The sequence below is a fragment of the Spodoptera frugiperda genome, chromosome 21 (genome assembly GCF_023101765.2).
Source record: "Spodoptera frugiperda isolate SF20-4 chromosome 21, AGI-APGP_CSIRO_Sfru_2.0, whole genome shotgun sequence".
In the NCBI taxonomy this organism is placed as follows: domain Eukaryota; kingdom Metazoa; phylum Arthropoda; class Insecta; order Lepidoptera; family Noctuidae; genus Spodoptera; species Spodoptera frugiperda.
Window position 1 is genome coordinate 2,043,314 of NC_064232.1, and position 21,150 is coordinate 2,064,463.

General features: G+C 39.4%; 1 protein-coding gene across 2 annotated transcripts in view; it reads left to right on the top strand.

Annotated features, from left to right (window-relative positions):
* Positions 1–21,150, top strand: part of LOC118280315 (uncharacterized) — a 227,547-nt gene that overhangs the window by 189,683 nt on the left and 16,714 nt on the right. For both annotated transcript variants that reach the window (XM_050702181.1, XM_035600280.2), the window contains exons 3-10: positions 11,248–11,395; positions 11,957–12,024; positions 13,305–13,452; positions 14,423–14,535; positions 16,514–16,628; positions 17,695–17,822; positions 18,769–18,884; positions 20,546–20,655. In XM_050702181.1, the coding sequence (XP_050558138.1) occupies positions 11,248–11,395; positions 11,957–12,024; positions 13,305–13,452; positions 14,423–14,535; positions 16,514–16,628; positions 17,695–17,822; positions 18,769–18,884; positions 20,546–20,655 (946 nt within the window). The remainder of the gene's footprint in view (positions 1–11,247; positions 11,396–11,956; positions 12,025–13,304; positions 13,453–14,422; positions 14,536–16,513; positions 16,629–17,694; positions 17,823–18,768; positions 18,885–20,545; positions 20,656–21,150) is intronic.

Sequence of the window (21,150 nt, forward strand, 5' to 3'; positions counted from 1 at the left end):
ACGTTTCAAAAGTACCTAAGTATTTATGGTTTAATTGAAATAAATGATTTGACTTTATAGCTTATAGCCTTCCTCGGTATATGTGTTACAGTCAGAGTGATTAAATAGCAATTATTCATAATGACTGGTCATTATGAATAACTGTATATAAAAACCAAATTTACTAGACAATGTAATAAATTAATCACTTTATCTGGACATTATTCATAATAGGAAGTCCAAGTTAGTCAAAGTAATAATACATGTGTAACTCAAAATGTCACAATACTCTTACTTGAAAGAATAACTTGTAAGAATAAAAATTAGTCTTTAAGATTAAAGACTAATTTGTTTTGACATAAATTTGAGTCGCATAACGTTAGTAGGCCTAATGTAGGAAATGGTGGTAGTGAACTTGTAGTGCCCTATATATAATTTCGATCAAACTCATTTGCTAGAAGTTCCTGTAACAATTTAATAATAATGTCGTTTAAAAATTGTATATGCTGTGCAACAAATGTTAGTGACAGAACCGAATTGCTACAAAACCGACTCCACGTAGTCTTGTTTGTCCTACCCCTAGAGTGTAATTTAAAATCGCGTAGGCGCGTAGGACCGAGGCGGCTCGCGGGCTGAGAAGCAGGAGGTTGCTAGCGAGCCACCAGTGGTGAGCGAAAGCCGTCTGCGACGACTAGCACGCGTGGGGCCGCCGGAGGACCGCAGCGCCGGAGCCATGACAGAAACCATGCCTGCTACATGCTGCGTGTTCGCTTGCATGCTGCATGTTTGCTTGCATGTTGCTCGTTTAATTACATTATCCAAGTCTTCGAAGATAGTATATAAAATTGCTAGTTAATGTAATTAATTTTGTGTCATTTATCACTTTATCTAAATTGAGTAGTCGTTATATATAATTGCTAGACAGTATATATAATATCAACATTTATTACTTTGGCTGTAACATATGAACTATTTAATGCAAAAATATTTTTTCAATTGGAACCAGTAGTTCCGGAGATTAGCCGTGTTAATTTACTTTTACAATACTCACAAGAAGAATCCGGGTGGTGAAAAAATAATTCTACTCTGCCTTTGATGTTTGTTGGTGATTATTGCTACAGATTTGTTTCTGCTTTTTTAACTGACTTCCAAAAAAGAGGTTCTCAGTTTGACTTATAGATGTATGTATGTTTGTGGGCGATTATCTTGCGTTTAGCTGTTCCAAATATGATGCTGTTTTCAGACTTAGGAGAAGGTTTTAAGGATATTACGCGATTTAAAAGAAATTGAGGCGTTAAAAAAAAGGTAAGGCGGTTCCTCTTTAAAAAAAAAGAATACTTTACAATATCAATTACTTACCTTAAACCAGAATGTTTATTTCTTAAAGTTTAATATTTTCCTTAACTAAAAACAAATCTCCGCCTCGTGTATTATTTCATCTTTACAAACATTATCCTTATATTATTTTATCCTGAAGAAAATTACTTCTAAATTAATATAATTGTAATAATATTGTTGTTGACGCAAATAGAAATCTATTCTTATATTATATTATATAATAACATAAAATATAATTGTATCTTTGTAGCAACACGTGACATGACAATTGACAGATGACATGGTCGCACATAGACGATCGACCAGCAAATCAATGGATGACGTCATGAATTCTATGTCGCACATATGAAGTTTACATGCGAATGAACATGGATAGAAATTATCCCAACGAACAACTGGGCAGAAAGCCCGCTATTCACGATCATGTAAAATTGTATGTTTGTTACTCAGTCGCGTCAAAACGGCTAAAGGGATCGGGATTACATTTGGAACTAGCTTAGATTATGGTCTGTAGTAACATATAGACTACTTTTATACCACGGGAACGCGGGTAAAGCCGCATCCTATAAGTGGTCACTGCTGACCAAAGGCCTCTTCTCACACGGAGAAGGTTTGAACATTAATCACCACGCTTGCTCAATGCGGGTTGGCGATTTCAAACTTATAATTAGAGATTAAGTGGGTAAAGCCACTGCCAGAAGTTAGTATGAAAATAAAATGGCATCGCTTCAAGTATCAAGACTGTAGAATCCGAGTGCGTGCCAGGTAGGTCCCGGGATACAATTACGCTACATTATAATTTTTTACTTTTCTCCTAAAGAGATTTGTTTTATTTCTTACGGAACCCTAAATGGTGGGGCGTTGCTTAGTTGTAGGCTTATTGATTTTATTCGTGTTTTTATGATCTTTTATTGAATAATAAAACAATATATTATACTAGGTTCAGCCAGCGGTTTTGCCCGTGTGTGTATAAAAGTGGGACTGAGTTACTAAGTGTGTGAGAGCCCCGGACCTGCGGGTTTACCGGGGCTCCGGCTCGAAAAGCAGGAGTAGGAACGGGGTGGTTTTTAGTCAGTAAGAGTCTGACACTCCCTCAGACCTCGCCCAAGGCGGGAGAAGTCATTAGATGATTTTTCATATCAAAAAAGGTGAGTCTTCTCCTGGAGTACGGATCTCCTTGTCATAACAGCGTTGGTTTTGGTTCGCAAAACCTAGATAGAAGATCACAATTTAAAAAGTTCAGGATTATCAGAGAGAACCGATGCCAATCTCCTAATCACACCGCCGTGTCCTCAGGGATGTGGTCGGCGACGGTGACTTCTCGCGTCCGGCATTGGTACAAGCCATGGTGCGGAGCGAGGGGGACTGGGATGCCGAATCCTTCTGCGAAGCAGAGAAATAATTGGATGATTTTCCACCATAAAAAAAGGCTTCTAATCAAATGTATAATACCTTACCTCTGGGTATACGACACCCACGTCAAGAGTAGCGGCGGTAACTGTATCCCACTTAATCTCAAGACCGGTATTATCTAGTTACGTGATATTAATCATTTAATGGCTGGGATGTTCCCAAACCTCTTCAGGCTGGAGTAACGAGTACTTGTGAACTAACAATTGTATTTGACAGACACAATTGTTCAATGATGCCACTCTCGCACCGTGTGTATAGGTACATGCTGTTTCTACATTGAAATTGTTCGTAATGTGTAACATAGGCATTAAAAATTCCGATTAGATTTATCATTTAGATATTAAGTGTGGGAGAGCCATGCTTCGGTACGAATGGACCGGCTCGACCGGAGTGAAACAACGCTTGCGTTGTGTTTCGTTAGGTGAGTGAGGTTACCGGAGGCCTAGTTCCCCCCTTCACAATCTTTCCAACACAACAACCCTTAAATTCCTAACCCCCAAAAGGTCGGCAACGCATTTATAACGCCTCTGGTGTTTCAAGTGTCCATAGGCGGCGGCGATTGCTTTCCATCAGGTGATACGTATGGCTGTTTACTTATTTATGTAAGTACCATAAAATAAATAGGTTACCAATGCCCATCTATAATAAACAAAGGATTAAATACGTAACAAATGAAAACCGAAACACTCTGTATCTCTAGCATTATATTTGCGATCACTCGAGAGATCATAGTAACCACACTCGATGTTTACAATTGTAACGATTACTATAATGGAGCGAGATTAAACCGATTACCGATTATATCGAGTACAGTATCGAATTAACTCGGATTATCGGTATGAGCATGTTTGCTTAAGTAAGTGCTCTAAATAGGTAAGCACGTTTGGTCTACAATGTTTGCCTTGCTACTGGTTTAAGAACTGTGAACTGTGTTATTCTTTATTATTGTGATATATATGATATAGAACAGAAAATGAACATTTGGTAAAAAAAATCTAGGTAAATTATGGGAATTGTGATTATAAGTTACAATCAGTCAATTTAATGCTCAAAGTATAAATAATCACCTAACTTCTTCCCCTACCTTCATGATCCCTTCTACCCATTACAACAATTTAAAAACTACCAAAAAGCAATAAATGTCCATAAAATAATTTAATTTCAATTAAACCTTAATTTAAATCAATTCATATTAACTTCCGAAACAGGTGAAAATTGCATTTTAATTTTTAATTAAGTGATTAATTAATAAACACAGCCCAACACAACACAACAGAACACAAATACGGCGATATTTTTACCGCGTATTCCATTAGCGACCATTTTGGAAAATGGCGGCCCTGTTTACGTCACTCGTGTCTGCAAATGGTCGACTATTTTTGCCGCGAAAATAGCTTGTTTACTAAGCGTTTTGTTTTCTAGCCATCGAACTAATTGAGATCGATTTAATTAATTGTTTTTTCGCTGTTCATGCACCAATTGTGTTATAGTTTTCATCATTAGCAGCCTATTAATGGCCACTGTTGACTAAAGCCTCTTTCACACGGAGAAGGTTTAAGCATTAATCACCACGCTGGCTCAATGCAGGTTGGCGATTTTAAACTTATAAAAAGAATTTTTAAGCCCAGGTTTCTTCACGATGTTTTCCTTTACCGTTTGTCAGTGGTGTCTAAATAGTCTTAGAACGTTTACTCTTCTGATATTGCGTGTGTCCATGGGTGGCGCTGATTACTTGATGGGTGGCGTTTAACTCTTATGCCATAAAAAGCGTACAACATATAACTCGGAAAAAGTCATATTGGTAGTTACTTGCCGTTAGTAAATTCTATCTAATCTGCATCCTCGAACATAAGCCTTAATCACCACGTTAAGTGTGGGAGAGCCATGCATCGGCACGAATGGGCCGGCTCGACCGGAGTGATACCACGGCCTCACAGAAAACCGACGTGAAACAACGCTTGCGTTGTGTTTCGTTGTGTGAGTGAGGTTACCGGAGGCCCAATTCCCCACTTCCCAATCTTCTCCTTCCCCATTCCCGAACAACAACCCTTAAATGCCTAACTCCCAAAAAGCCGGTAACGCACTTGTAAAGCCTCTGGTGTTTCAAGTTTCCATGGGCGGCAGCGATTGCTTACAATCAGGTAATACGTCGGCTCGATCGATGTCTCATGTACCTTTTCCTAAAAATAAATAAAAATAATAATTGATTTTGTAAAAGAAAATGGTTATGAATAAGTTCTTTTACTACGATGATGAAAGAAAACTAATTATTTATAAACGGGAGTACTTTAGTCATGTTCATTTAACATTAGGAAAAGGTACACCAGCTTCCCATGCATCGGACTGCCTAGCGGGTTTACCGGGGCTCCGGCTCGAAAAGCAGGGATACGAACGAGGTGGTTTTTAGTCAGGAAGAGTCTGACATTTCTTCTCGCCTCGCCCAAGGCGAGAGTAGTCATTGGATGCCTTATTATGTCTTGGACGCTCTTATCCGTACCATCTCTCCTCCTCGATGGCATTTGGTCCAGCTTCCCGGTCGTTTGGAAGAGTAGCATCTTGCCTTTGCTGATCTCGTCTTCTTTGAAGTTCGACAAATCTGCATGATGCTGATCTCGTCCATGGTGTCGATGGCATTTTGTATAAACGCCAACAGCTCGTTTGCGATAAGTTGTTGCGAACTCATTGCGAAATATCGGGCAGCGACTTACGCCGCGACCTTTGCGTACAACTGCAACACGTCCGTACTCGAGCGCGCATCGCCGCCCATGGAAACTTGAAACACCAGAGACTTTACAAGTGCGTTACCGGCTTTTTGGGAGTTAGGAATTTAAGGGTTGTTGTTCGGGAATGGGGAAGGAGAAGATTGGGAAGGGGGAATTGGGCCTCACTAATACAACGAAACACAACGCAAGCGTTGTTTCACGTCGGTTTTCTGTGAGGCCGTGGAATTACTCCGGTCGAGCCGGCCCATTCGTGCCGAAGCATGGCTCTCCCACACTTGATGAATTAAACTGTAATTCAGTAAAGAGAATGGATCGCTAGACGAAATCGCTCACTCGTGAGTGTAGCTAAACGTATGTTTGTCTCTCTCTAATATACTGTGTGTTCACATGTGTGAGCAGGATAGAACAGGCGGGTAAATGAGCGAAGTTCATTAGACATTCAGAAAATGAAACTCAATCATATTTCCGTCGCGTTTAGAAAGGATGGTGGTATGCTAAAATGTGTAATGCGTTTTGAGTTCAACATTTTAAGTAGGTAGAAACTGTGTGAAATTGTATTTTAGTCGTGTTTGAGGCATTTTGAGTCTTTTCATATCAATTTGTGATGTGATTCTTCTGTGACGATACCTGATAAGTGACAGATGACAAAAGTCGCACATCAATTAACAACGGATGCCGTCATAAATAAATCCTGCATCGCACATGAAGTTTACATGCGAATAAACACAGACAGAAAATCCCAACGAACAACAGTTGGGCAGAAAACCCGCCAGGCATGATCACCTCGCCTGGTCGGAGGATCCTCCTTTTCATGGGGGACTTTACTCTATGTTCCCTTTATGTCCCCTATGGGTCCTTTATCTGAGTTGTTATACTTGCTTCCAATAATACGCATTTATGATTCTTCAAATAAATAGTAAACAATCACAACTACCATTTACAATCAAACAAGCAACATAAAACAATATCCCCCTTATCACCCCTTAACCCCCCACAAACAGTTACAACCGCCACTAAACAGCTCACTACCCCTCTCTAGCATAACGCCGTCCGCTCCACTTGTAGCCAACCTGATTAGGAACACTTTGATGAATGCACACTCGATTATGAGTCTAAGTAATCTGATAATAATAATTAAATTTCGTTTACGTTTTATTTTAGAGAGAATTAGTGTGATATTCGTACCGTATGAAGACTGGAGGGTAGGTACAGATTGTGCCTTTCTTCTTGACTATATGACGTTATACGAATCATGTTTTGAATTGAGTATAATAATTATGTGGACTCTTTTCTAGCACTACTGTAGGATTTTCTCCTGTATCGTGGATGCGTTTACAAACATAGTCACATACACATGCCACCCAGACTGAAAACAACAATTTGTTGATCACACAAATAGTTGCTTCTTGCGGGATTCGAAGTTACATAAAGCACGGCAGCGGGTTGCCCAGCCACCGCACCAACAGTGCCAGTGTTAGTGGTGTCTAAATAATTCGGAAAAAGTCACATTGGTACTTGCCAAAGTCACATTGGTACTTGCCGTTGGTAGGTTTCGGTTTCATGAAGGGCGGGCGTCTTAAACAGTTAAACCTCCGGGCCACCATGTCATCTAAATGCAATTAATTTATAGAAAAAGACGGATTGTCTTAACAATTTATCAGATTTCAAATACCTATACATAAAGATTCACATATTCAATACAAAAAATCCGCTTGTAACCATTTACGATCAGATTATCAGCTCACAGTTAGAATCCCGTAACTTTAAGTTATATTAAACCCAACAAATTAATAAATGAATAGCAAAATTCCATTCAATCTCAATCACTATCAAAATATGAAAACAATTTCACAATTACCATAGTCGCGAGCTTCGGGCAAAAATATTTAAATTAAACACCCCATCCCCCAATCCCCATCCCGCCATTGAATGGACAATTTATTATCAAATTAATTACGCTCACCCCCGCAAGATGGCGGCATCAAGTACTGCCTCGGCCGCGGCAGGTAAACAATATTCAATTATAAAATGACGAACAATTAGTTTTCGAGAATGCACCCGACAAAAACAATTTCACTGACAGACAGATACACAATTGAGTTATGAATTGGGCTATGCCCTATCTCCTATGAGTCTGTTTAATTATGAAATATCGAGTTTTGACAGTTTCGTGTTATTGTGTTTTTGATTGGAGTTCGAAGTACATAATTGTTTTTGGCTGGCAGCGTCCGAAAGTATTGGGTGTGTTTTTGTATCGTAACATGGCTTGGCATCATGGCTACCTACACAACCAGGAGGTATGATGATCAATTTAGATCTTTATTGATCGCTAACACTACATTTGACTGCATTGGCGTGGTGGCTGGGCAACTGGCTGCCGTGCAACGTGTAGCGGGTCTAAATCCCGCACGTATCAACTCTTTGTGTGATCCACAAATTGTTGTTTCGGGTCTGGGTGTCATGGGTATGTGAACTTGTATGTTTGTAAACGCATCCACGACACAGGAAAAAATCCTAGTGTGGGGCAACGTTAAGTAGAAACTACGGAGGAAGAAAATCATTTATTTCACACGCTAAATAAACAAGTTACATGTATAATTTTCACTTATACATTAAGTCTGTTTAGCGTCACCTACTAGGTACTCCTTACACACTTCTTTAGCTTCCATCACATTCATGCATATGGTCATATGGTTCAAACCAACCCATTAAAAGTTAAGTTAAAAATTAAATGAATTGTCTGTACTTAATAATAAATATGGCACTGCATTAAATATTTATTCCTGACTATAACTGCAGACTGCAATAACCGTACAATGGCAGGATACGTGTATAAAGAATAAATTCATTTTTAATATAACTGAACGACTTTTGTTTTACAATTTTTCACCTTAACCGCATTGGGTTCCGTACGTCATTTATCATTTTTCTACGTTATTCATTGGTCTCGTACCATCAGATGGTCAGAGATGTGCTATGAAGCTATGCGACGAAGATGTAATAACTAAGCTATGAAACTATGTGACCGTTTCCACCGATATCAAGCTATGTAGCTGTGCGATGAAGATGCGCAGCTCGAGTATACGATATATCGCTAGTGAGGAAGCCTTCCATTGCACGCATGACTTACTACTGACTAAGAACCACCTCGTTCCTTCTCCTGCTTTTCGAGCCGGAGCCCCGGTAAACCCGCTAGGTAGTCCGCAGCTCCGGATGAAATAGCTGAGTCCGTATCCACCAGTGCTAAAGCTATGTGTACCAATGAATATGTATGGTGGAAGCCAAACGCATCCACAGCAAAGTAGCATAGCAAATCTCTGGTGGTCCCTTAGTCCGATCTATGCCTAGTTCGGGTTCTATATACATTACACTTTACTTGAGATAATAAGATTTACTTATCATTATCATCATCATCATCATCAGCCGAGAGACGTCCACTGCTGAACAAAGGCCTAAGATTTACTTATATACCTAAGTAATCTGGCTTTTTTACACCAAATAAACATTTTATTATTTTATCGCATAAAGTAAAGTTACCAGTTTTCTGCGCATTATATACGAAATTTACTGTTAAAATATCATTTTCGTTCATTATTTTTGAAAATGGTTGTTACCCGTCGTTCACCACTCACGTACGCCACGTGCCACGTACCGCACGGTACCCTAAAACTGGCACATCCGTCACACAGGGCACACCTGGACTCGAACCCGTAAAACAAAGGGCGACGACAATACTCACAAATGTATTATACATTGGAAGTTCAGAGTGTGGTACAAGTCATTACATTATAGCGGATTAATTATTATATGTTATCGACTTAATCACGTAACGGTTTGACGAGGAACTCGACTAGTTTCAAGCCTTACTAGAGGCTCTGAATATGAATATGAATTCATGAGCAGCATTCCGCGACACACGACTACTATTAGTAGCAGTAAGCCGATAACTATAATAAATGATTTAGTATGTCACACGAAAGTTACAATAAAATTATAGCGGATTTTTATAATACTTATTTTGTCTGGTAAAAAGTGCGTGGTACCTTTAGGGACTTCTCTCCTGAGCTACGGACAACGTAACAGGTTACTGGGGAACGGGGTGGTTTTTAGTCAGTAAGAGTCTAACACTCCCTTCAGTCTCGCCCAAGGCGGGAGAAGTCAATGGATGATTTTCGCCCCTCAATAAAAATAGGGACTTCCCTGTATATTCCCCGCTTAGCGTAATTAGTGCGTTACCTATTTACGAAAAACCATAAGTGTAGAAAAAGCGTTTACATGACAAATTAGGGAAAGACTACATATTATTAAATTACATAATTAAATTATACTCTTGACTTTAAATATCTTTGTTTAACCAGTACTTGACTGAATAATTGCATATAAATTAATTAAAGTTACCAATTTTCTGCGCAGTATAATAAGTATTAATATAACTAAATGAAAAACATAAACCGATCTTACTTTTATATGATTTTAAATCTAAATCACTACCAACAAATCGCTTCCTCTTTCAACTTAAACCAAACCCACAATCCATAGAATTCTTTACAGCTGTAAATTAGGTTCAGAAAAATAGAACAAAAGCTCTTATTGGTACCTAGATTTTGAATACTAGACGTAGACCTATTATGTCTAGTTTCTATTGTTTTAGCCCTATTATTTTAAGGGACCCTTTTATTTTGTAATTTGGAGTGTGAATTATTATTTAATTTTTAAAAAGGGGTCTTTTTATTATTTGTTTTTTACTTTTCTGGGTCTGCGGTTCCAATCGTATCTTTTAAAATAAAACTATTTTAAGTGTAAACTATTTTTATTTCGTGTTATGAACGGAATGTTCCTACTAATATACCGTATGGAAATACTTCTCTTATGACTTAATTTAAACCACATATTTGTTATCATCTTAGCTGGCATATACGAAAAATGAGCGAAATAGCGAAAAATGCACTTTTTGGTTTACCTACTAGTAGACAAAAAAGTGTTTTTTTCTCTTTGAGCTAATTTGAACCATCTTTACAAATACGACACTGCAATAACCGCGCCGCATATCCGTAACATTCCCAGACAACCTACAAAATTACATCTGTGATCAAGGAACATGGAGCTATTCATACAGAATTTAATACTTGATCAATTTAATTATTTATTTTGTTTGAATATTTTAATATTTCAGTTTTTCGTTGAAATTTTAGTTGTATTATGCTTCTGTGAACTAGTAATATATACTTGTAGTTTCATTTAAGTCATATGAGTGATCTCCAAGCTGTATAAAATTATATTTGTTGTGATTCAATTCAATTACAAATAATGTTTTCGGTGTCTCTTCTTTGGCATTCCATTGCCTCTGTCTCCCCCAATGGTAGACAATGGTGCCGATTTTGTACATAACAAATGTGTGTAATTAATTATTATGTTATCGGCTTACTCACGTAATTGTTTGACGAGGAACACGACTAGTTTCAAGCCATGCTAGAGGCTCATATTCATGAGCAGCATTCCGCGACACACGACGCGGCGATTGTCGCGCTGCTACTTGAAACTAGTCGAGTTCCTCGTCAAACAGTTACGTGAGTAAGCCCATAACATAATAATTAACTCGCGCACTCAGAGTCATTTAATGGTTACTTAACCCAATCCTTGGCAATTGTTTTCCATACAAAATCGTTACTAAAGAATAGTTTAAGTAAGCATTAAATGACTCTGAGTGTGGCAGTTATTTAGTATGTCTCACGAAAGTTATAACAAAATGTGTGTAATATGCTCATTGTAACATCATCCCTTCCTATGTTTCCAGGCGGCGGCTGCAACTTCCCAGAAGGTTGGACGGGAGGCTGGTTCCAGTCGGGCATACCAGGGCTCATCTACATCAACTCCACCACCATGCAGGGCAAGGGGGACTGCGCTGAAACAGACTCCAATGACAAGTTCCTCGTTTACGACAGGTAAATTAATCAACCAGTTAATCCGTGATCATGGCGCTTGCAACAGTGCCGAAATATCGGAAACTCATCAAAATTAATAAACATGGTAAATATCCCGTAATAAGTTCTAATAATAGTGACAGGTAAATTATTCAATCTTCTCTCTACCTTGAACATTCAGTAGCATTTAGGTCTTTTTCATGATATAAGCCGGTAAGCGAGCAGACGGATCACCTGATGGTAAGCAATCATTGCCGCCCATGGACACCCGAAACACTAGAAGCGTTACAAGTCCGTCAAGTCCAATTTAAGAAAACTGGCTGCCGCTCAAAGTATAGAGGGTTCGATTCCCACACGGAGCAACTATTTGTGTGATCCACAAATTATTGTTTCGGGTCTGGTCTAAACGCACCCACGACACAGGAGAAAATACTAGTGCTGTGTAACGTTTAAAAAACAATGTAAAGAGACTTCAAAGTTGGATATAAATTGGAAAACTTCACGTCAATTATTTCTTTAAATGATGAGCGAGCACTTTAACTTGCAGAGTCGATATAATACGTGATTTTCTTATATTTCCAGGAACGAAGACTGCTACAGATGTTTAGTCATACATGAAAAACACAAATACGTACTACAGTATAAAGAAAGTAAGTATTCCCTTCACTCTTTTAATTCTTCTAGCATTCATTTAGGTTGAAGTTTGAGTCTACTTTACATCCTTAGGCAGTTGTCCCACCAACGGCGAGTGAACGACTAACTATCGGCTATTTTCTCGCTCAAGAAACGTACAATAGATATACTTTCCGTGTAAACAAAAGAGATGCATATACAAATAGTTGATCGCTGACTGTTCACACTGCCGGCGAGTGCTCGCTTCACTCGTTTGTCGCTGAGCGACAAGAGCTATGAAAGATAACACTCGCTCGGCGACACTCGCCAAGCGATTAAAACTCACGCCGAGCGAGCAACCAGTGGTCATTTCTCTACAGTGCGTATCGTAGTGCGAGTAATCGCCCGCCTCACTCGCACACTCGCTTATAGCCGAGCTACACAAATATCAGAACTACACACTCGCTCGCCACGTCTCGCTTAACTCGTTTCTAGTTCTAGCTCTACTCGTTACTCGTTCATCGTTGCCGGTGGGACAACTGCCTTAGACTTCTCGTGGGTGTTATTGAAGCCGAAATTTGATAAGGACCAGGCAGTAGCAATGTGATAACGAACATTTTAAACTGCGATCTCCAATCTGTCACCAAGCATGGAGATCCTATGTAAAGGAGACCAATAATCCAGCATTGGTTTGTCACGGGTTGTAGATAATTTTGGAGATGTGCGTTCACCAGTAAACATCAAAGTCAAAGACTCTGTTTCAATGATGGTCGACCAATCATATTATGTAAAAAAAAATCCTCAAGCAGACACTCTTTCTGACATTTAAGTAATTCTCTGTAATTCTGACCCATCTATGAGCTATGTGCTCGTTCTAAAATATAGATTCGAATGGACAAGAACGAGAGAAAAACTCCATCGTTCTTCTCATAAAAAAAACGTACCTATGGCTTATTTGTACCCTTAATAGTACGACTTTGCTTCCCATTTGACGGAATCGAAACGATAGCGCGTTCGGCGCTCTGATTGGCCGGCTCGATTGGACCAACCGATCAGAGACGTTGAACGCGCTTTTGTTTCGATCTCGTTGAACGTTAACCAAACTCGTACTAAAGCCCCTGTACCCTTAGTACGAGTTTGCTTTACGTTAAACGAAAACGAAACGAGAGCGCGTTCAGCTCTCTGATTGGCTAACTCGAATGTATCAACCAATCAGAGCGCCGAACGCGCTCTCGTTTCGATTACTTTAAACGTAAAGCGAACTCATAGTAAGGGTACTGATGACGATGAACTTACACCATTAACCTTCTAATTCCAGCATACTGCAGAGAGCGAGACTCCCTATCAACGATGTGTGAGTCCATCACCGGGGACGCCGCCCTATACTCCATGTTCAGGAAGGAGCCCCGGCCGATACCGGAGCCCTGCCCCTTTCATCCAGCGCCGTTCACATTCACTTATAGTCGGTAAGTCAGCCAAAAAGCCATTTAGTTACATAGCCCTCTGGCGATGGCAGTATTTCTTATTAAATACGTTTGTCAAACCACCTCTAATCTACACGGCAGTTAAACCACCTCTATTCTTCCCGCGGGTGTTAGGCTGCTTTTTCACCAGAGATGTGTTATGTAGCTATGCTACGAAGGTGTAATAGCTAAGTTATAAAACTATGTGACTGTTTCCACTAAGCTATGTAGCTGTGCGAGTAACATGTATGCGATGTATCGATAGTAGGGAAGCCATCCATAGCACGCATCATTCCATATAAAAACATAGCTTCGGTGAATCCGTGGAAAAGTATCCTTAAACAACCTGTATTCTTCCCGCGGGTCTCATAAGAGCCCTATCAGAAATCAGACATCAACGTAGAAATCAGATATCATCGGATAATCTGAACCTTTTAAACTACGATCTTCATGTCATCAGTCAAACTCCAGATTTATGGCAAACTCCAATTCAGGACAAGCCTATATAGTCCAACCCTCTACCCACCGATACTACTGACGATTTAGCAGTGAAACCAAGGATCTATATGTATAACATGCAAATCTATGATGAGGATGACGTCACAAATATCCTGCATCGCACATAATTATGAAGTTTACATGCGAATTAAAACGGATAGAAAATCCCAACGAACAACAGTTGGGCAGAAAGCCCGCCAGGCTGATCACCTCGCCTGGGACCTTAGTCTGCTATTACAATTGTGTCAGAATGGTCGATCACTGAGCAGTGCGAGAGGGATGGAGCTATACAACCTACATAGCTCCGTCCCTCTCGCACTGCTCAGTGATCGACCATTCTGACACAATTGTAATAGCAGACTAAGACCCCTGGACGGAGGATCCTCCTTTTCTTAGGGAACTTTACTCGCTGTTCCCTAAAACCTCTATCTTTGTTAGTATAGCCCATAATAATATAATATTATCTAACTTACAGTGGGTCAGGCGACTGCGCGAACCCGCCGTCTCGCGCGGAATCGTGCACCGACGACTCGCGACTGCTACTGCGCTACATGGCCTGCCCTGATGTACCAGGCACGGAGAGCAATGGTATGTATCTGTTAACCACCAAAATACATAATAATAATAGCAGAATTATGATAATCGATATCACCATCCCTCATGACGACAACCTCGTGAAAGCTGAGAAAGATAAACAAATAAAATATCTTGACTTGGCTCACGAGGTTGTCTATATGGGGAACTAGCTACTTCCGCGCGGTTTCACCAGCTCTGCTCGGCTCCTATTGGTCATAGCGTAATGTTTTATAGCCTTCCTCGATAAATGCACTATCCAACACAAAAAGAATTATTCAATTCGGACCAGTAGTTCCGGAGATTAGCGCGTTCAAACAAACAAACAAACAATTAAACAAACAAACTCTTCAGCTTTATAATATTAGTAAAGATGTGGATTCGGCTATCGTTGTGCCGATAGTCGTGTCGGCCAACGGATTAATACCCAACAGCCTCGACAACCACCTTAGGAGGCTGGCGTTGGGCGGATGGATCAAGAGATATCTGTCTCTGTTATCTTAACAAGCGATAGCTTGGACCATGTTCCCGCTAATGGTTGGATCCTATTTTTAAAATAGAATAATTAAATAACCATTTGCTCCGTATATGAAATTCAATAAAGAAAAGAGAATACCTTACTACCTTAAATGCCAATAAACTTGAAAATTATGTAGAAATATTAAGTAGTATCTCACAACCCAGTCCAAAATCTAATCAGAATCATTTGAGTAATTTATTGTTCGTATATTCGAAGTAAATTATTATGACTACTTACACATTATTTACAACTTAAAAATACCTAAAAAAAGGAATAAAAACTAACTTAAAATTAAAATAAAGAAATAATAAAATAAAATTCTCGTTAGGCGTCGAAGTACTCGTCCGCATCGCTGTTTGAGTTGAGTTATCATTTGAGTTCACATAAGTTGAATTTAATTTCTTTCAAAAAGCTAGATTCTAGCAATTACTATGTGTTTTATGTCACACTTGTACAAGTTATTATTAAGTACCTGATTGACCGAGCTTCGCTCCGTAGCGATTTTTGAAAATTATATTTATACAATGTGATAAGGGCGAGACTTCTAACCCGTTAAGGCTGAATACTACATCTAATTTTATCGACAAAAGTCCTGGGTGGTCGAATCCCCTCCCCTAAAAATTATGGCTATTTTAATATTTTTTTTACTTTTTTTGATATCAAAGGTTGTATGCGATAGAAACAAAAAAAAGACGACAAACGTTAGCTAATAACCTTGGCTAACTAATTCATTACTTTTTTCATATGTTTGATAATGTTTTGGTGAGAAAAAATCATTTGTGAATTATTCTTACCGAAAAAATCACTATTTTGCAATATTTTCAATTAGGGGTTCAAACCCCATATTATTTTGTTTATCGATAAAATTAGATGTAGTACTCAGTCTTAACGGGTTAGAAGTCCCACCCCTATCACATTGTATAGTATGAATTGCATATTGGGTCATTTCATCAATAGATGGCGTTAGTCAAACTCAAACTCAAACTCAAAATATTTATTTGCACGTTAAGGTAGGTATTACATACAGGTCTTAATTTAAATGTTAAGTACATCTTAACTGCCTTTTTCAGGCGTTGCAAATTTGAGGGCTAACTTATCCTAGATTGCATTTAATAGGACTTAATATAAACTAAATAGTCGTCGGTTATGAAGAAAATTTATTATTAACTTATTGCCTGTATCTTAGGAACCGAGCTTTTCTTGGACCTGGAACCTAAATAAATGGATTTTTTGACCCCAAAAAAACCCGTAATCTATAACTTTCAAGAAAATCGTTGGAGCCGTTTTCGAGATCTTGATTCTATATATTATATGTATATAATATAATACAAGAATTGCTCGTTTAAAGGTATTCGATTATTATGATTAGAAATTAAATTTTTATGCTAATAATTATATAATTGAATAAATATATAATGAAATAAAGTAACATATAAACGAAAATAAGTTTAATTTGACGTGTCATACTTGCAGTCGAGGAGTTGATCTGCTTGGCTACATGGAAGGAAGGCTCCACGCGCTACCTGGTGGGGCTCATCTCACAAGTGCAGAGGAGAAACTCCATCTCCACCGACGAAGATATGTACAGGTATGTTCTTTAGTGCACTCATTTAAATCAATAGCGATGTGTATATACCTACTTGAAGTTGTAATGTTTGTAAGGAAAAACATGCACTACTTTAGCAAGTTAAAAAGTAAAAGACATAACTGTTATATAGGTATACCACAAAATAAAACAGCGCGACTCAATAAAAGTATTTTTTGCATGGCACCTCGGGTCTATAACCATCTGCCAAGATCAGTTCTCGAAACCCCACAGATCATGTTTAAGAGGAAAGTTAAAACATTGTTATTGTCAAAGGCGTATTATAGCGTAAGAGAATTTTTAGAAGATAAATTATAACATAATACCGTAGTTTCTATCCAAAATTGCTTTGTATATCTGCCTCTATCTATTTCTTCTGTATCTAATTTTGCAAGCCTTATGGTAGGATATGGTCAATGCTCCTTTTGTTAAATAATATAAGATCTATATGTATGTACCCATATTCGCAAAAATAAATGAATTTGAATTTGAATTTGTAGTGGGAAGTTTAGGAGGGGTAATAAGACCTCCGGTAACCTCACTCAAACAACGCAACCGTTGTTTCACGTCGGTTTTCGGTGAGGCCGTGGTACTACGGTCGAGCCGGCCCATTCGTACTGAAGCATGGCTCTTCCTCACTTACAGCCGTCCCACGCTCCTGATGGTTCCCTCTAGTTTCCTCAACACGACCAGCCGGTAGTAAATTTAGTAAATTAGTAAAAACCTCTACCAAATTACACACATTGTGTCATAGTTAAGTTTACCACCTAAGCCTTACATGTCTCCGGAGCTGCGGACTACGGGTCGACAAGCAGGAGTAGAAACGGGGTGGTTTTTAATCAGTAAGAGACTGACACTCCCTCTCGCCTCGCCCAGGAAGGGAAAAGCCATTGGATGATTTTCGCCCCCTTAAAAAAAAACTTTATTATTAATAAAGAATTGGGTATTGAGTAAATGATAATGATAAATGATAAATGATATTTATTTCTGTAAATAGGTCATAAAATAACACTTTTACACGTCAATGTATATGAGTATTAAATACCATTCCCCCCTCCCCCCACTCCAGGTGTTTCGTGTACAAGGGGCAGCACGCGGACAAGACGGTGACGTACACCATAGCACAGTCGGGCGACGCCACCTGCAACGGACTCACCTCCTCCGTCGACGGCAGCCGCACCATGAAGCTCACTAACAGTATGTATCATGCATAGGCGTGGCCAGGGGCCTTAGTCTGCTATTACAATTGTGTCAGAATGGTCGATCACTGAGCAGTGCGAGAGCGACGGAGCTATGTAGGTTGTATAGCTGCGTCCCTCTCGCACTGCTCAGTGAGGGGCGGAGCTATGTAGGTTGCATAGCTCCGTCCCTCTCGCACTGCTCAGTGATCGACCATTCTGACACTATTGTAATAGCAGACTAAGGCCCCAGGTTTTAGTTTCGGGAGGGGTTCACTTCATAATTATGTCATATGTAATGTAATATCAATTTAATATAATGAGACCTTTACCAAACAGGGAATGTACTATGCTAACTAGAAAAATAACGCTCTGTAATGTCTAGGTACGCATTTGGGGGGGGGGGTGTTGAACCCCCAAACCCCTCCTGGCTACGCCTATGGTATTATGTATTTATATATTATTAGACTAGCTTTTGCCCGCGAGTTCGCTCGCGTTCATCATCATCATCAGCCATTAGACGTCCACAGGCCACAAAGGCCTCCCCCTTAGTCCTCCGCGTAGAACGACAAGCCGCCACCTGTATCCACTGACTCCCCGCCACTCTGACGATGTCGTCGGTCCACCTAGTGGGAGGTCTGCCCACATTACATCTTCCAGAGCGATAAGAAGTATTAATGGAATCGGTTTAAAATTGACAAAGTTCAAAATCCTTTCTTAGCGGATGCCTACGTCATATTAGCTTTATTTATGCTAGGTCTCAGCCCGATCCGTCCAGTGGTTTGGGCTGTGCGGTTGATATATTTAGATTCGTTGAGATAGTACCATTCATCATACAAATAGGAAGCTAATATCTTAAATCATAATCAATATTAAAGTCAGTGTAAAATTTTACACGCACTCTTTGTAGAGTGAACAAATAAAAATTATGATATTAACTATCAATAAATTATGTAAACTTGCAGTCGACGACGAGCACAACCGCTGCCACTTCCCCAGCTGGGTGGTGGAGCACCACAAGTGGTTCAGCCTCGACCACACGCACCAGTACCATTTCACCACCAAAAACGCCACGCTCAAGGTAACAACATCAACATCACCAGATTATAAACCTCCTCTACTGGACATCAGGGTATTTTTCCACCAGAAATGTGCATAGTATGCTACAATTCCGGAGCTGCGGACTACCTAGCGGGTTTACCGGGGCTCCAACTCAGAAAAGCAGGAATCGGAACGGGATGGTTTTTAGTCAGTAAGAGTCTGACACTCCATCTCGCCTCGCACAAGGCGGGTGGCGACATTGGATGATTTTCTCCCCTTAAAAAAAAGCTATGTTACTAATATGTAATGGCTAAGCTGTGAAAATATGTGACCATTTCCACTGATGCTAAGCTATGTAGCTGTGCGAGTAATGCGTAGCTCGAGTATGCGATTTATCTAATTTGTCTATATTTTCATATAAAAAATATAGCTTAGCTGACTCCGTTTCCACTTAGTGTTAACACACTAGTGTTCAGCTATGTGTACCAATGAATATTACTGACTTCGTTTTTATTTCGTTCAGAAATATACATATTAGGAACATAACACAGATAACATGGTCAGTAACTGACTACAAATAGGGTAGTTTACTAGGTCAAAAATAAATTATTTTGACATTTCAATATAATAAAATATCCCAAATAATCGTACCTTCATTCATTATTTGACGATTTACTTATTTTTTTAGTTTTTCTAGATAATTTTAGCGAAGTGAGTATGCTATTTGACGCAAATAAAATATGACGTCATAAGTTGCGATCTCCTACAAAATTCATAGAAAAGTAACGTTTTTGACATTTCGATAAAAGTATTGAATTTGACTAGTAGTGAACTACCGTATTGGAGGCAAGTCAGTGTTGACCCAAAAAAAACCCTGTGTAAACTGATTTGAAGTCAGTAAAGTGGCTTGAAGTCAGCGCTGACTTGAATATTCGGACACGAATATTTTAAAGTAAGTTGGCGCCCCCCGACAACTAACATGTGTCTGTAGTAATCAGCCATAAGACCATAACATTATTGAACGAATACAATCTACAATAATCCTATAGGTGGCGTTAGGTAACTTTCTAATGAACGATTATTTGTATAACCTATAATTTCAATGAATATGATTGGTGGAAGCCAAACGCATCCACAGCAACATAGCATAGCACATCTCTGGTGGAAAATACCTAAGCTTATTGAATAATATTACCTACTGTAATAAAATTGCTACGCCCTAACAGGGTAACGTACTTGTCATATAAGTCTGTACATTGTTCAATATAAATAAATAAATAAAACCACCCTCACTCCGGTTAAGCCGGACCATGAGTTTTTTTTTATGAGACATGCCGGTAATCGAGCAGACGTATTACCTGATGGTAAGCAATCGCCGCCGCCCATGGACACTTGAAACACCAGAGGCTTTACAAGAGCGTTACCGGCTTTTTAGGAGTTAGGAATTTAAGGGTTGTTGTTCGGGAATGGGGATGGGGAAGATTGGGAAGGGGGGAATTGGGCCTCCGGTAACCTCACTCACACAACGAAACACAACGCAAGCGTGGTTTCACGTCTGTTTTCTGTGAGGCCGTGGTATCACTCCGGTCGAGCCGGCCCATTCGTGCCGAAGCATGGCTCTCCCACAAATGATGAGTGTCGAAACATCTCTCCTATGTAAAAGAACTTTTTTTAATATGACTTGTGTATGTCCCCTTTCAGATAATGAACGAAGATGGTTCGTTCGAGGAGAAGCGGCTGGTGTGCCACTCCATCCTGGAACAGAAAGACAAGCAGTTTGTCAAGCTGGTCGCCCATCTCACTCGAGGATGGTAAGCACAAATATAATCATAATAATCATTTATTCATTTAACAAAGTGCACACTAAAATACAAAATTATTTCTTAAAATCTAAACATATGTGCTAACATTATAATATAATATAATCGATACATATTAGTTTGTACTAGTGATTTCGTTTTAAAAATGCTTTTTTTTATGGTATAAACGAGCAAACGGATTACTTGATGGTAAGCAATCGCCGCCGCCCATGGAACACCAGAGGCGATACAAGTGCGTTGCGGCCTTTTCGGGGTTAGGAATTTAAGGGTTGTTGGGGAATCGGGGATTGGGAAGATTGGGAAAAGGGTGTATTTGGGCCTCCGGTAACCTCACTTATACAACGAAACATAACGCAAGCGTTGTTTCACTTCGGTTTTCTGCTCTGCCGTGATGTCACTCCGGTCGAGCCGGCCCATTCGTGCCGAAGCATGGCTCTCTCGCACTGAAAATTTTTGCACAAGTTGTTAAAGTCAAAGCGTTTTATT